Source organism: Epinephelus moara, chromosome 8, assembly GCF_006386435.1.
Source record: "Epinephelus moara isolate mb chromosome 8, YSFRI_EMoa_1.0, whole genome shotgun sequence".
NCBI classification, from domain to species: Eukaryota; Metazoa; Chordata; class Actinopteri; order Perciformes; family Serranidae; genus Epinephelus; species Epinephelus moara.
Genome location: NC_065513.1, coordinates 17,844,441 through 17,859,070, shown reverse-complemented (window position 1 = coordinate 17,859,070; position 14,630 = coordinate 17,844,441). Strand labels below are relative to the sequence as shown.

Sequence of the window (14,630 nt, the reverse complement as noted above, 5' to 3'; positions counted from 1 at the left end):
CCCTCTAGCCCTGCTTATTGACCTCTCCTCTGACCAAGTTCAGAGGTTAATCAAGTCCCTACCTGTCCTTAGATATGCTGAGGCTTACTTCTTGGCACGACCACAGGTCAAAGGTCAAATAAACCCTGTCTGTATAATTGCTTGTGGGCCACAGACTGGGGCAAAGGGGTGAAGGTGACAAAGAGCAAAAACCCAGTCCCATAGAGAAACACTGTAGCGCCATGTCAAATACAATTACCAGTGTGTGTGCTTTTGTGTCCATGTCTTAATGTTTATAATCAAGTTTTGGTGTGTGTGTGTGTGTGTGTGTCTGTGTGCGCGAGTGTGTGTTCATGTACGTTAGTGAATCCTCAGGACGTTTTGTAGTACAGCTCGAACATGGGGAAACAGGACATCATCTGCTAAACACAGACAAGGACAAGGATCTCAGCCAGCCCCTGTGGACAGCTGCAGCTGGGAATAATGGGTCTTGGAGAGGCAGGGCCTAAATAATGGATGCTCCTTCCTTTAGGAAACACACACTGTAATCCACAACAGTCAGATCAGTACGAGGCAGTACAAAAGATTTGTCACTAAGAAATTGGAGACCAGAATACTCCAGAGTCCTGCATGTGCAATGAAGACAGAAAAACTAAAGGTATGATATGCAAAACAAAAACAATAATCTTATTCCCTACCCTAAGGAGAGGGTCTCACATCGACTCTAACCACAGTGAGGGGTAACAAATGGTTTAACACAGGGGAATTAAACAATGCCTTGAGTGGAAACACGAGCACACCGGAGAGCCCCGATTTTTCCTCCGTTGCGGTATAATTGTAACAAATGAAAAATTGTAGAGAAAATCAAAGTGGCATCATAGTGAGATCATTTGACGTCCACCGGTCTCAATCATATGGATCTCTCATTCTTAAAGTTGAACCAAAACTAAATATAGTGGAAGAAAAAGAACAGAAGGAACAGCCTGAATCTGCTGCTTCAAAATGCTATAGGAGAGAGGGTCTCTCTGTATCTCTCTCCTTCTGAACAATGTATAATGTGAGATGCTAAAAGGGAAAAGCATAAAAAAAACTAAGAGAGAAAGAGAGAAAAGTATTCCAGTCATTTATAAAAATAAGTGGTGCTTAAAGAAAGGCGAAGCTCTGTTTTTTGTCCCCTTTGCTCTTTTTTTCCCCTTCTTCTTTCCAGGGCCTGCTGGCCTAATCCCAGCCAGCCAGCCTTGGGTGAACTCTTTGGAAGCTTCTTAAGCCCATGAATGTGCCTTTTGTTCCTGCCATTCCTCCGCTTGGCTGACAGAAAATAGCTAACTGGATTACTGCTAAAATTCAGAGTAAAGTGAACTCCCAAACTTCTATATGGCAAAGTGCTAAGAGAGCGCCCCCCCACCTCCACCTCCCCACCCCTCCACTATCCTCATCAGCATCCCTTCGATCAGACTTTCTATCCTTCCATCATTCCCTCTGTCCTCTCTTTCTCTCTCCCTCCTCCACCGACATCCCCCTAAACATGGCCCAGTGCTGTGTGATCCGGAGGAGAAGAGAAGAGAGGAGAGGGATTAGATAAGGTTGAGAGGTTGCACACTATGAACCCAAGGCTAAAAAGTAAGAATCCTAAAAGCAGTTAAGAGCTTATTAATGTGTGTAAGGAAGCGTATTAATCAACTCAACTCTATCAGGGGGCCCGTGTGTGTATATGTGTGTGTATATGTGCGTGTGCGCGTGTGTGTGTGTGTGTGTGTGTGTGTCAGTCTTTGTGAGTAAATGTGGTAAAAACGAAAATGTACAATGTAATTTTATGAGTCTCATAAGTACAAATGGAGAGAAAGACAGGCTGTAATTCAAGCTTACGGTATTTTTTGTGTAATGTTGGATTTTATTAAATTACGTGGAGTTGGGGGTATATATTTGAGTGTGTGTGTTTCTGAATGGCTGTGTGCAGGTGGTCTGGCAGCTCAGCGGGAGTTAGAGTGCGAGGTGTAGTGAATAAAAAAGGTTTGTGTGAGTGTGTGTGCCCGTGTCTTGGGTGGGTGCTGTTGAAAAAGATGAAAACAGCCCTGCTAAAGAGGTTTGATTTGATCCACCACCCACCCCGACTAGAGGAGGTGAAGGAGAAGGCTACACACACACACACACACACACGAATGTCAAAACCTTAGTTCTTTTTCCACCTCCTTTACTCTTTTGTCTGTCAGTTTGTGTGTGCCTTTCCATATCTGCATATGTGTTTACGTGCGTGCGTGTATGTGTGTGTGTCCGTGACAGCTTACTCTTGGGCGGACAGAGGCAGAGCAGTGGAGAGTAACGCGGTGCAGGAGGAGGCGTGGAGGATAGAGGCGAGGTCATACAAACTAACATCCTGCTGACTTCTGGGTCAAAGGTCAAAATTCAAGGGGCACCAACACAGAGCCAACCTGCTCACTCGTTAATCTTTATCCCGAGTCTTGCAATCCCAGCATCTAAGGACAAGTGTATTTGGCTGGAAAATCTAAACCTTCTACATGACCCCTACTTTTCTGGTTAATGAGGATAATTTTGTATTAGCCTGCTGGTCTGAAAAAACACACATAGAAAGCTTTTTTTTTTTTAATCCATCTCTCCGGCCTAAAATGGCACAACGCTGGATACTGCGCTGGTATGGGCTGTTAAATCAATTATCAATGCGCTAGCTTATATTAAAAAGAAAAGTGACATGACGTGACACTGGGCCGGTGTGGTATTTTCTTCAGTTGCTCATTACGATGTCTGTCCTGACTTCCATCTCACGGAGCTGTAAAAAGCCAAGACAGTATTTCCAAGACACTGCAGTCTCAAAAAAAAAACACACCACTGCTGCATACCGCCCTTGTCTCAATGCATCTGACCCTGTCCGGCATGCATTATGCAGGCACGGGGAAAGCAAGCTGAGCCCAATATCGAGATGTGAATTACATTGCATGCTACCTCGTAGGATAGGGGAACCTTGGTTGGGACTGTGTTAACGATCTTGCACTGCTAACGTTACTGAGTGTTAAAGATTTAAAGCAAGAGGAGAGGAGTAAGAGGAGAAGATAGACACATATTATATGGAGAAAAGGAGAAATGGAGAAAATTATCTAGTTATGTGATATGAGATCCATAGAAGTTACACCTTCAAAAAAAATGACAGTCTACCCTATTAAAGTTAAACAAAATGTATAGGCAACACATGCATTTCTCTGTACACACACACCTGGGATATGCTATAACACTCACCTGCAATAAGCAATGGATTTTTTGTATTAATTCATGATTTAAAATAAAACTTACACATAAGTGACAGATGCAAGTTAGTCACGATGGATTGTTTACCATGAGACCTTCATGTCAGATAGTGTAAAGCAAGTTCATCAACTGTATGCCGGGGAAGCCAGCACACATGTAAAGAAGTGTGATAGAGTAAGATAGAACTGCGGCTAATTATCCCTTATTAGAGTGTGTGTAAAGGTACTGCCAGGGGGGTGAGAAAAAAAACAAAAAAGCCTGCGTTGACAGCTCACACACCGCCTGCTAGTCCCACAGCAGCCCTAACTCTTGTCAGACACCAGAGACTGACGGATTTCACACACACACACACACAGACACACACACACCCACGCACACAAACGTACGCGCATTGCTGTGACGCTTCTGCCATCAACCAAAGTAAGACACAGATAATCGATGGGGACACTCTTCTCCTAAGAAACCCTGTGATGGGAAAAAGCCTACCTCAGCATGCCCTTCATCTTCAAAATCTTACTGAATGAGAGCTTTTAAGAAAGTTAAAAAAAAAAATGGCCGAACCCTAATGAGGAGGCGAATTATGAATTTTGTCGGCAGGAGTGAAACAAAAGGCATCTATGAAGAGGATGACATTGTTTTAATTTCTCATCACTTTGCCCATATTTGTTTCTACAATGGAACTAGATTAATTCAAAGGGTCGCTTCCTTTGTTTGACCACGACGTAAACTGGCTGAGCTAAGTGTATGTGTATGTGTGTGTATGATTAGGGGGTGTACGGCCAGTGTAGCATGATAAGAATGTTGCAGTGTGTTTGCAGAGTGTGTGTTAGGGAGATAATAATCCCAGCGGTCAACAAGAGTGAAGGGCCAGAGCTGCACTGACCAGCCCACCATCTGAGAGAGAAAAACAGAGAGAGGGAAAGAGGGAGAGGAAGAGGGAGAGAGGGAGGTAGCCATGTGGTTAACACTTGCTCACTGAGAGGCGACTGGAGCCCGGCCAACCTCTTCACACACAGGCTGACCACACAAGAGCCTCTCTTTCTCCCTCTGCCTCCCATCCTCCCTTCATCCCTTGTTACCTAACATTTCCTTCCCTTGCTTCCTCTCCGCTAGCCGCCTCCCACCTTCCTCCTCCCCGCACCTTCTTGCCACTTTTGTCTCTTCCAAATTTGCCCAAATTCCTCCCTCCCATTTTCTCACCTATGTCTCTTCTCCTACCTCCTCCCACGACCCTAAACTGTCACTCCGTCCACCTCCCCCATCATGTCTGCTTTTGATGAACATCCATCCTTCTGTCCCTCCGCCCTGGTTCTCTGAACACTTCCTTCCTGCCTTCCTTTTCTGTCTCTCCTCTCTCTCTCCATCCTTCCGTCCCTCCCTCCCTCCCCGACTTACCCGTATAGGGATCCGTTCGGTCTCTGTCTCCTTCTGTGGGTTACGGTACTTCTCATAAAATTCTCTCTTCTTCTTGCCCTCCTTGTCATCTTTGCGCTCCCTCTTTTCTGCGGGTTCGTCCGAGGGTTCAGTGGGGGAGGGCAGGGGAGAGGACATGGCGGGCTTCTCCACCTCCAGGTAGTTCTCATTGGGGTTGAGCACCATCACACCGTAGCCCTCCTAAAACAGATAAGAAACACTGTTTGTTAGAGAGCCATGGCATCGCCGTCGTCTACATCAGACACTTTTCATATTACATGTTAAACATTTATGATATTTAATATGTTTATGTATTTCTCTTTATCCAAGTAGAATAATATAAAAATGTATTTGTGTGGACCTTTTTATAACAAAGTGCATTATAATGCAAGGTGCATAAAAAAGACTTTATATTTACAGTTTATCAATAAAATAAATGTGTGACAGATATGTGTGTGTGACAAAGAGATGCTTAAAAATACATATTAAACAAGCACCAAATGAGACTGTGTTTCCTTGTGCATCTTTTTTTCATTTTACTTCCCAATTTATTTTCTGTAACTTTTGAAAATGCCTTTACAAACACGATTAAATCTAAAACACAATGTTGACAGAACAGTTTTTGTTGTCTCTTAGTTGCTATTTTTTACTTTCGGAAAAAGACAATATTAACTTTGTCAGAGTTACCGAGGAAAGTTGATACAAGTCTGCATGATAATCTCTGCTAAGATAAGAAACTATCCCTTTTCAGTCTATGTCTGGTCGGGGATCATGGTGTTTAAGAAAGAGCTCTGTGGTGGATGTCTAGGAGCAAATAACACCGTAACAACAGATTGTGAGATGACTGGGGGGAATGACGCAAATCTAGCCTGAAAGAAATGGCAGAGAAAGAGACAGAGGAAAGAGTGTTACTGAAGGGACAAGCCTGAGAAGTAACTGGGGGATTGGAATTCAGCGCCGGTGGTTTCAGTCGGTGAGTAGCATTTAGTGACTCCAAAGGCCATGTGTCACTTAATATCAAACCCAATCGATCCCACCATCATTCAGCAAAAGAGTTAGCCGCAACTGCATACGTATCTGTGTATGTGCATGTTGCTGTGTATGCGGGACTTCAAACTTCTACAGATAAAGGTCTGACTTTTTTTTTTTTTTTTAAAAAAAGCCCAACAAAGTTTTGGCATGAAAATTATATCAGAATTAATATTAATAATAATCACTGCACTCCTTAAAAATGCCAAAGAAGCATTCAAAAGAGAGAGAGAAAAGAAACTCAAGTGGTTGTAATAAGAAAAAATGACAGAAAGGAAACTTATTGTGGAGAAAAGGAAGTTTTCTTGTAGCCTTTGGTGACTTCTTCAACTTTGAAGCCATTTTAATTAACTGTGTTTATTGTCCCAAGCACTCTGAAACTAAAGCAGGAAATGGATGGATTCCTGTTTCACTTTGGTTGTGCCTTCACACACAACCCCCATTGTGACACACACACACACACACACAAAGACTCAAACTTATGGTTATACGCCTGTACACACATACGCACAGCACACAGTAAGGAGTACGAGACATCAGCGCTGACAAAAAGACCTTTAGGAGATGTGAGAGGGAGTTAAGGGAGGCAGCGTTGCTCAGCTTCCCCTGCAAATCGCCATCACACACACTGTCTTCTCCAGGCAGCACGTCTCCTCTTCCTTAATAAGTGTTAACACAATGTGCTTGTCTTCCGTTGACGCAGCATGAGTGTGTGTCCCTCCTGTGCCCATCGACATCAAACCTGCCACACACCCCTTCCCTTAGCACCTGCAGTGTGTTGACAACGGCAAAATGACACTTTCTCACTTATTCAGATTATGAAATTAGTTTGATTCTCACTCCCTATCAAACCCAGACAAGGCTCTCCTTCCCTCGCTGGACATATTTGTAACGTAAAACTTATTAATAATATAAAGATAATAAACTCAAGATGTCATTTTCAAGTGAGAGGAAAATTGGACATGATCAAATACCTATTTATTACACTTAAAGTGTGTGTTTTAAAAATGATTTCACTATTACATCAGCTTTTACTGAAAATTCAACAGATGTATTTTGAAATTTCAGCTTTAAAGAATGTCCTGCTACTTAATGGCATCTGCTTGATGTTGAAATAACAATTTGTACTTTACTCCAAGGCGCAGCAAGTCTAATGGTAATTTAGCCATTGATTTATGACTTAAAAAAACTAGATGTCCATGTCATAGTTTGCATGCAAATTCTAGGTAGATAATGTTTCTCCTGTATTTTTTATTAGTCTGTGTGTGTGTGTAGGTACAGAAGAAAAAGTAAAGTTGAAGAGGTAATGGATGAGGATCTATTAGGGAGACTTAATTCAGCCAACAGACATCACAGAGACATTTGCACACAAATACAGAAGTTCAGACACACAAGCGCACATTCAGACAGATGGATCGCCGGATTAAAAAAGAAATAGGAGCGGGTGAGGAGAGAGAAGAGCGGAAGAGACAGAGGGAGACAGAGAGGGAAGAAAGAGTGAGAAGCAGAGAGGAGAGATATAGATAAATAGACAGAAGGATAGATAGATAGATCAAATGATAAGACAAAGATAGATAGAGAGTGAAGGGGAGACAGAGAGATGTAGTCTAACCAGATCCACACCAGCTTTGTGCCACTGCCCACTGGTGGCAGCCTGATAAAATAACTGACAGGACCAGTTCAGCCCATGGCAGCAACACCATATAAACTAGATACAATTTTCAACCTTTGGATGATTAAATCCAATACTGATAAATAAAATGTATGTAAAAAAAATGAAACAATGACAGACTGAAAAACACACTGAGCTGTCGACAGATTTCCCACAGAAAGGAAAGAGTGACAGAAAAAGAAAACAGGAAAAGCCTCTTGCACTTACCCACCATCACATCACTGTGTGTGCATTTCTCCTTTCCCCTAATCCTGGTTCACAAGGCCAAAAGTTAATGGTTTAGCAACACTGACCCACGTGTTCTGACGCTAACCCTGAGTGGCCTACAACCGTGTTCAGTCTTCAGTGCTCTTACCCTAACCCTTTACTGGTCAATAACCCTTCCTGGCCTTAAGCATACTATCGGTCACCTCAAGTGGCCCGGCTCCTAGCCTTTAGCGTCTTTATGCTAACCCTGAGTGGCCTATAGCCTATGGCCTTTCCTTTAGAGAGGCTAACACACCTAACCGAGCTAACAGTGCTAACCCTTTCAGCTGTCCAGTCACCCAGAAGGACATTGCTGTAAAGGCGACCAGTGTCGTCGGCATACTTAGTCTGGAGGAGCAGTGCCGCCGAGTTCACCTCCATGTCGGAAACCATCATTTATTTGAACACTGAGAGGTCTGTGTTGGTGTCAGGGCAACACTGCTCTCCCTGTCCAGACACTTCCTCCTCTTATTCTTCCCTCCATCAACCAAATGTATAACAATGTGTCTGGTGCTGATGGACTGAGCACAACAAAGCAAGTGGGAAAAAAAATATATATATATATATATATATAAATGTTCTTTAAATATGATTTTACCCTAAACTGAAATAAGGCTCTTTTATGAATGTAATTATTATATTTTTTCTTATGTTAAGAAAAAAAAATCAAGATTATAAATTTCTATAATGATTGTCTGTGTATACACCAAATTTATAAAATATAACTAGTGTTTTAGAAGAACCCCCCCACGATATTCAAAGTGAACAGCACAATGTTAGCGCTTACCCAAAATCCCACAGAACTAATTTCTCCCACAGAGCTAATGTTCACCATCCTAGTCTCTGCGTTGTTTTGTGACAGCTAAATCTCTCCATACATCTCGCCATACACCCTTGTAGAGTTAGGTCATTTGTTCTTTGTGTTTCTAGCTAACTGTTAAGTCTCTCCCACATACGCGCACACACACACACACACACACACACACACTGGATACACCTGCTAAATCTGATCTTTGTGTTGTGATGTGCTGTCAAAGTCTGAATCTTACACAAATGCACACTGCAAACCTTGGGTCACCCTGCTTTTTATACCACTAAATCTCTCTCTCACACTTTGCTAACATTGGGTCACTTTGCCTTTGTCCTATACGCACACACACCGCCTCAAACGAAACACACACACACGGTCCTCTAGCGTTGGGTCAGTCTCGTCTTTCTGCTGCAGTATGCAGGCTAAGTCTCTTCCCATGCCCTGTGGGTGCCCCTGTGCCACCACCACACTGAGTCCCTGCCCCGGGGCCAGCGGTCAAGAGGGTCGCCCCGACCCCTCCGAGGGGGGGCACCCCGACCCCTATCACCCCGCTTCGGACGCTCCTTAGCGCTCCTTTGTCGGCCTGTCCCATACCAGATAGCACAACAAAGGCTGCCGCTGCTAAGGAAACCAGGACTTGTCTCATCATCGTGATGAAACCCTTCCTCCGTCATCGCCCAATCTCCCCACATGCAGCATTGTGAAGCTCTGTGAAAACCCAAAATCTCCTTACAATCTGCAAGATGCTGAGAAAATGAATGTATAAAAACAGAAAACATATATGAAGCTGCATTATAAATATCGTGATATTAACCATTGTTTGTGATTCATGATGACGGAGCTGGAGCCATACTGCGCCGTCTTAACAATACTGTCAATACTCTTTGATGACGATGATGCGCCCTCTTTATGGTCAAATTAGATGCCGCTTGTCCACTAGAACTTTGATGCTAACAGATCATTATTTTCCCTTCCAGTCGCATTATTTGAAAAGAAAGCAGAGAGCGTGTGTGTGGGTGTGTGTCTGAGTGTGTGTCCACGTTAGCGAGTACACAAGTGTGAGAGAGAGTAAATAAGATGTCCCTTTAAGACAGCAGCACCTCTATTTTTCCAGTGGCGTTGTAATGAAATGAAATGTGTCTAATGTGCGGGAGCGGGGAGAGAGGCGGCCGGAGTGAGAGGGTGTTTCATCTGTGCGTGTGGAGCTCAGCGAAGCTTTGATGTGAGAGCTCTCATGTAGTGAGCAGGGCTTTGGGCACAGGGAAAAGGACAGCACTTGACAGGTACAAAGCATGGCTGATAGCGGTCACGGGTGCATGCAGTGAGGAAAGTGGATGGTATGGTTGCGTGAATTTGAGGTTGTGTGTGGCTGTTAGCATATAAATGCTCTTCTTCGCGTTGCACTCGGATTTTAGTGCATTCATGTATCTGTGCACATGCATCTTACATCTTGAGAATCAGCGTGCGGTCTATAGGTTTACACTGAAATTGGATCCCGGGCAGCTTACTTTATTAGTTTGCTGTCGGGGGGCTGTTAGGATCGGGGCAAACGGCGCTCCTTTTTCTCAACAGCCTTCGCTCCACTTCCTTGTTTCAGCAAAACGCAGCTCCCGATTCGCTGCTCAGGCTTGACTGACAAGGGGGAAAGGGTCACCCTGCGTGGCATACCCAATAAGATGAGGAGGAGGGGAGGGATGTCTGCAGGCTACAGTCTGGTTTGAGATCTGAACGAGGCACAATGGCTGACCGAGAAGAAAAGCTAAGTTGGAAAATAAGCGAGAGCAAAGCATGGGCGTTGCAGTTTGTTTGCAGTCCAGTTACTTGTGGCTGAAGCGACACCAAATACAAGTACAAAACTCTTTACAGGGAAGAGGGAGATAGAAAAAACACAGACTGTCCCTCAATGAAGAGGTATGAAGGAGCTGGGAGGGAAGGTAAATACTGTAATAACAAGTATACTCTCACTCTCCCTCTCTGTCAGGGCCACCCTGCTCTGTGTGACCTTGTCTGTCTCCTTCTCTACGTGAGCTTTTTTTGCATGCAGGGCCCCTTTATCCATCCGATCCCCCTTTTTTCTCTCTCTTTCTCTCTTTTTTTTCCCACTCCCCCTCTCCCTGAGGCTGAGATACCACACAGATCGCACAGTAATGTCAGATTAAGTCACGGTGCCCCCTTTCTCATTTTAACACAGCACCAGTCTGAGATTCCCCACCCCTCCCCATACCCGACCAAACACACAGCTATGTTGCTCTGAGAGCAGAAGGGTGGGAGAGTTCTTACTGTACCACTGGGGCTATGAAAAGACATGTGTGGATCTTAGGGGTGATGTGAGAGGGGATGAGACGGGATTGTCATCAGCCTGTCAGCACAAAATCAATCATCCTCTTGATAACTGGCGATACCCAGGGGGCCATGCAAGTGCTTGCGGAGAAGACCTAAATGTTACTAAACATTATTATCTCACAGTGTCTTTTAAAAAACAGCAAACATAATGGCTGATATAGAAAAAATAACAAGAAAATGGACTAAAATAACATCTAAATTAGGTGGCATAAACTGCATTACATACATGTGATACGTGAGCTTAACTTGCTTTTTTTTGGATCCAGTGCTTAACCCCACATCCATGTATGTTTAAGCAATCAATTGAACAGCCAACACAAATGTTTACATAGGAAAAGTAAGACAAACTGGAGCTTCATCTCCCCATCTGCCCTCTGAGTTAATTTTAAACAAATCGCCCACTGCATGGGTTTCTCCTCTAATAAAGAGTACACATTTAATTAAGTTTCTCTAAATTCAACTTTTCACTTCAAGTTCAAAGACTGCATTCTGCGTTCGCTTCCACTAATGTAGTCGTACACTAATTTGGTCAAAGTAAATAAGACTCTGTGGTAATGATTATCTTTTTCTTGATCTTAATGAGCACAAATAGTTTAGGTCAGAATAAGAGGCTAACCTTTTGAGCTAGTCAAGTAGTTGTGTCTGTAATAAGCAGCAGAGTTTTTAACCTTGGCATGAATGTCTGGGCTCATTTGGATATTGTTTATATGTGGAGCTGAATATTTATAAATGAGTTCAAAGTGGAGCAGTGGGGTGGAGGAAGTGAAGAGAATAGCACAGCTTCTGATCCCTGATGCCTCAGCTTCTTTTCATGCTCGCATTTACATTTCTTTCTCTCTGTTACACTTTCTATTTCTCTCTTCCTGTCTCGCTCCTCCCGACCTGTCTATTTTCAGCACCTTAGTGAAAGGATAGACATAAAGACACAGACACTGTTGAGTAACTCACTCAGCACAATGCCAAAGCCACTTTATGCGTCAATTATTTACCGTGCTCGACGTCTGTGAATCTGTGAATTTGTTCAGTCACTATCCGTGCTCGATGGTTGATCAAGCATCCGAGTGTCTGGACAGGCAGCGCCACATAAACACAAACACGTACGCTGAAACGCACACATAGTTCGGAGGCCTGCTTCATCTGCTCTCAGCACGACACACGCAGAGGGAGGTGCAGGGTTGCGGGTGGGGGTTGCTAGATTGGGGGTGGATGTAGCATTAATCACCGTCCAGGTGGAAATTGTCAGAGCTATCGATTGTGCAAGTAAATGTTACACAAGTCATTTGTCAATTTTTTTTTCTACAGAAGACCAGCATGTCATTCACAAAGAAGCAACTGTGAATGTAAACTCACAAACACTGATATTTTAGAGCTGTCTCACCAGATGTGTAACCGGCCGCTCAGCACACATCCAAAAATCTGAATGTCTCTCAAAGTGATATTACATCTTTTTATTGACCTTTAACAATTACAAAAACTCAAAACTGGAATATCATACTAACACACGTCTCAGCCGGCAGTGTTTCTTCGGCACACTATTAAATCACTTGCATAATAAATGAACAATATTTCCAGTATACTTTAATATTAGAGTATCAAACATGCGGTTGCCACATACGCAGCAAAGGAAATACAGTAAGCAGGAAGAGTCCTCAGCCCACAGAGGGAAAGCTATGGGGAAATAAATACAGGAGGCTTATTCTGATGCCGTTAGCATTTTGATTTATATATTCTATATTGTCTCCCCTAAGCATACACATGTATTTTTAATGAGGGCACAGAGAGATATAGATCATGGAATGATAGGTGCCTCCCTGCCCTCCTGCCTAACTATTTAATGTATAAATCAGGGAGAGAGGTGAGCGCAGAGGGGGAGGCAGGGAAGCTACAAAAATAGGGAAGACAGGAGGAGTGGAGGCTTCCCAGGAGCAACCCTGTCCTGAAGGCCACTAATAACTGTGCGCGGAAGGAAGGAGGAAAGGCAAAGCCTGAGTTCAATGGGCCTAGGAAGGAAGGAATTCACTGCTAAATGAAGATGATGATTATAATGATGATGGTTATAAAGGCATATTTGGCTGCTATTCAACATCTCATTTCTGAGCAAAACTGAACAAAAATAAGAAATCTGACCTCCACAATGACAGTACAAAATCACCAAAAAAGTGAGTGCGCCTTTCAGTTCGACTGAAGTGGAGAAATTCCTCCACCATGTGAAATTCTTAAAGAGCGCTGTCGATGAATGTTTCTACTTCACCATCTGGACAGGTAGTTAGTGCGTTAACACACATGAACACACACACGGTGGGTGCGAGACGCATGGCCATATGTACAGACTGAGGTGGTCGGGGTCAATGGCAGGACACATCTAAACATTGTCGACACATGAGCATTTGTATGTATGCATGTGTATGCACGGACCTCGACACATACACTCAATACACAAGCACATGTGTGTATTACAAAGAAAAATATTATAGTACATTTGAAGCATTATGTAGAATGTTATATTTTATGTACGCTTAAAAATGACTTCTTTTTTTTTACTTCCAAATTCAGATTTTGACTGTCGTGATGAAATATGTGTAGGTGTGCTGCGCTGTCATCTACCAGTAAATGGCACTGTGTTGGTGAATAATGAGACCGTGCTGTTGCGCCCAGGGTATTAATCTTACTGAACATCACAGGACCACTATGACCTCCAAGAGTCAAAGGTCAAAGAGGAATCCCTTCACCCCTGCCCTGTTATTGTGACCTAAGAAGAGGGGGGCTACAGAGAGAACTGGTGGTCCTGCCGATGTTGCTGACTGTTGCTATGTGAGGTGTGTGTGTGAGCGTGTGTTTGATATTTAATGTTAAGTGTGACCTTTCATGAGATGAAATTTGCTATCTTACATGTAAAATATTCATTTCAACTTGCTGTGGTATCGTACACTGTCAGAGTGTAACAGGCTACCATGATGCAACTGGCAATAAATCAGAATGCCACAGTATCAGCACACAGACACCCTAACACAATGACACACACAGACACACACACACACACACTTCAACAGTCCGAGACTCTGACCCCTCTCTAAGTGGAGCTGCACCACAGGTCCATGAGTCAGGGGAGGTCGCCACAGCCAATCACAAGCTGTGTTTGAAGTGTGAAGGGTAAACACTATGGCTGCTCTGTCCTGCCATTTACTCTGCTTATTTTCACAGGATGTAACCTAGAAAAGAGGTGGCGGAGAATAAAGTGTATCTGTGTGTGGGTATGCATGTATGTCTGTGTGTTCAAGCACATTTTCCATAGTGTCATTACCACATGGCTGGGTTTATGCTTCACAGCACACACATGGAGCTACGCATGTATGTTGGAATCCCCTTCATCCTCTCACCATACGGCCAAATACACGTGGAGAAAGCCATGCTGTGGCAACTAAGGAAACCATGCATGGAGCAATAGACATTTTCCTATTAACCCGATGTAGCCCTCAAAAACGGTTGAAAAGCAATTTACCATGGAAAGCGGCTGTAAAACACATCCTCTCTCTCGCGCGCACACACCACACACACACACAGACCCCCTCAACCCCACCGCCACCACAATCCTCACTAGAAGCTCTTTCAAATCTACCACTTTTTTTTTTAAGACCACCTGTTGTCTATTATTTTTACATACTGCTTTTCTCATAAATCATAACACTCTGTAATTAATCAAGCTGTCAAAACAGGGACCGGAGGTCACCTGGAGGGGTCGGAGGTGGTTGCAGGGCCGATGGAGGTCAGGGTCACACCGCATTCCTCATTATCAAGTTGGGATGGGAGAGGGGCCGGGCAAACAAAAGCGAAAGCAGATGGAGGAGGGGGGGTGGGGTGGGGTGGGGGGGGGGGTACACA

At 43.7% G+C, this 14,630-nt stretch overlaps 1 protein-coding gene across 1 annotated transcript in view; it reads right to left on the bottom strand.

The window, feature by feature from the left end:
* Positions 1 to 14,630, bottom strand: part of fam172a (family with sequence similarity 172 member A) — a 178,175-nt gene that overhangs the window by 100,541 nt on the left and 63,004 nt on the right. Inside the window, exon 7 of the mRNA XM_050050421.1 lies at positions 4,633 to 4,851. Coding sequence (XP_049906378.1) covers positions 4,633 to 4,851 — 219 coding nt within the window. The remainder of the gene's footprint in view (positions 1 to 4,632; positions 4,852 to 14,630) is intronic.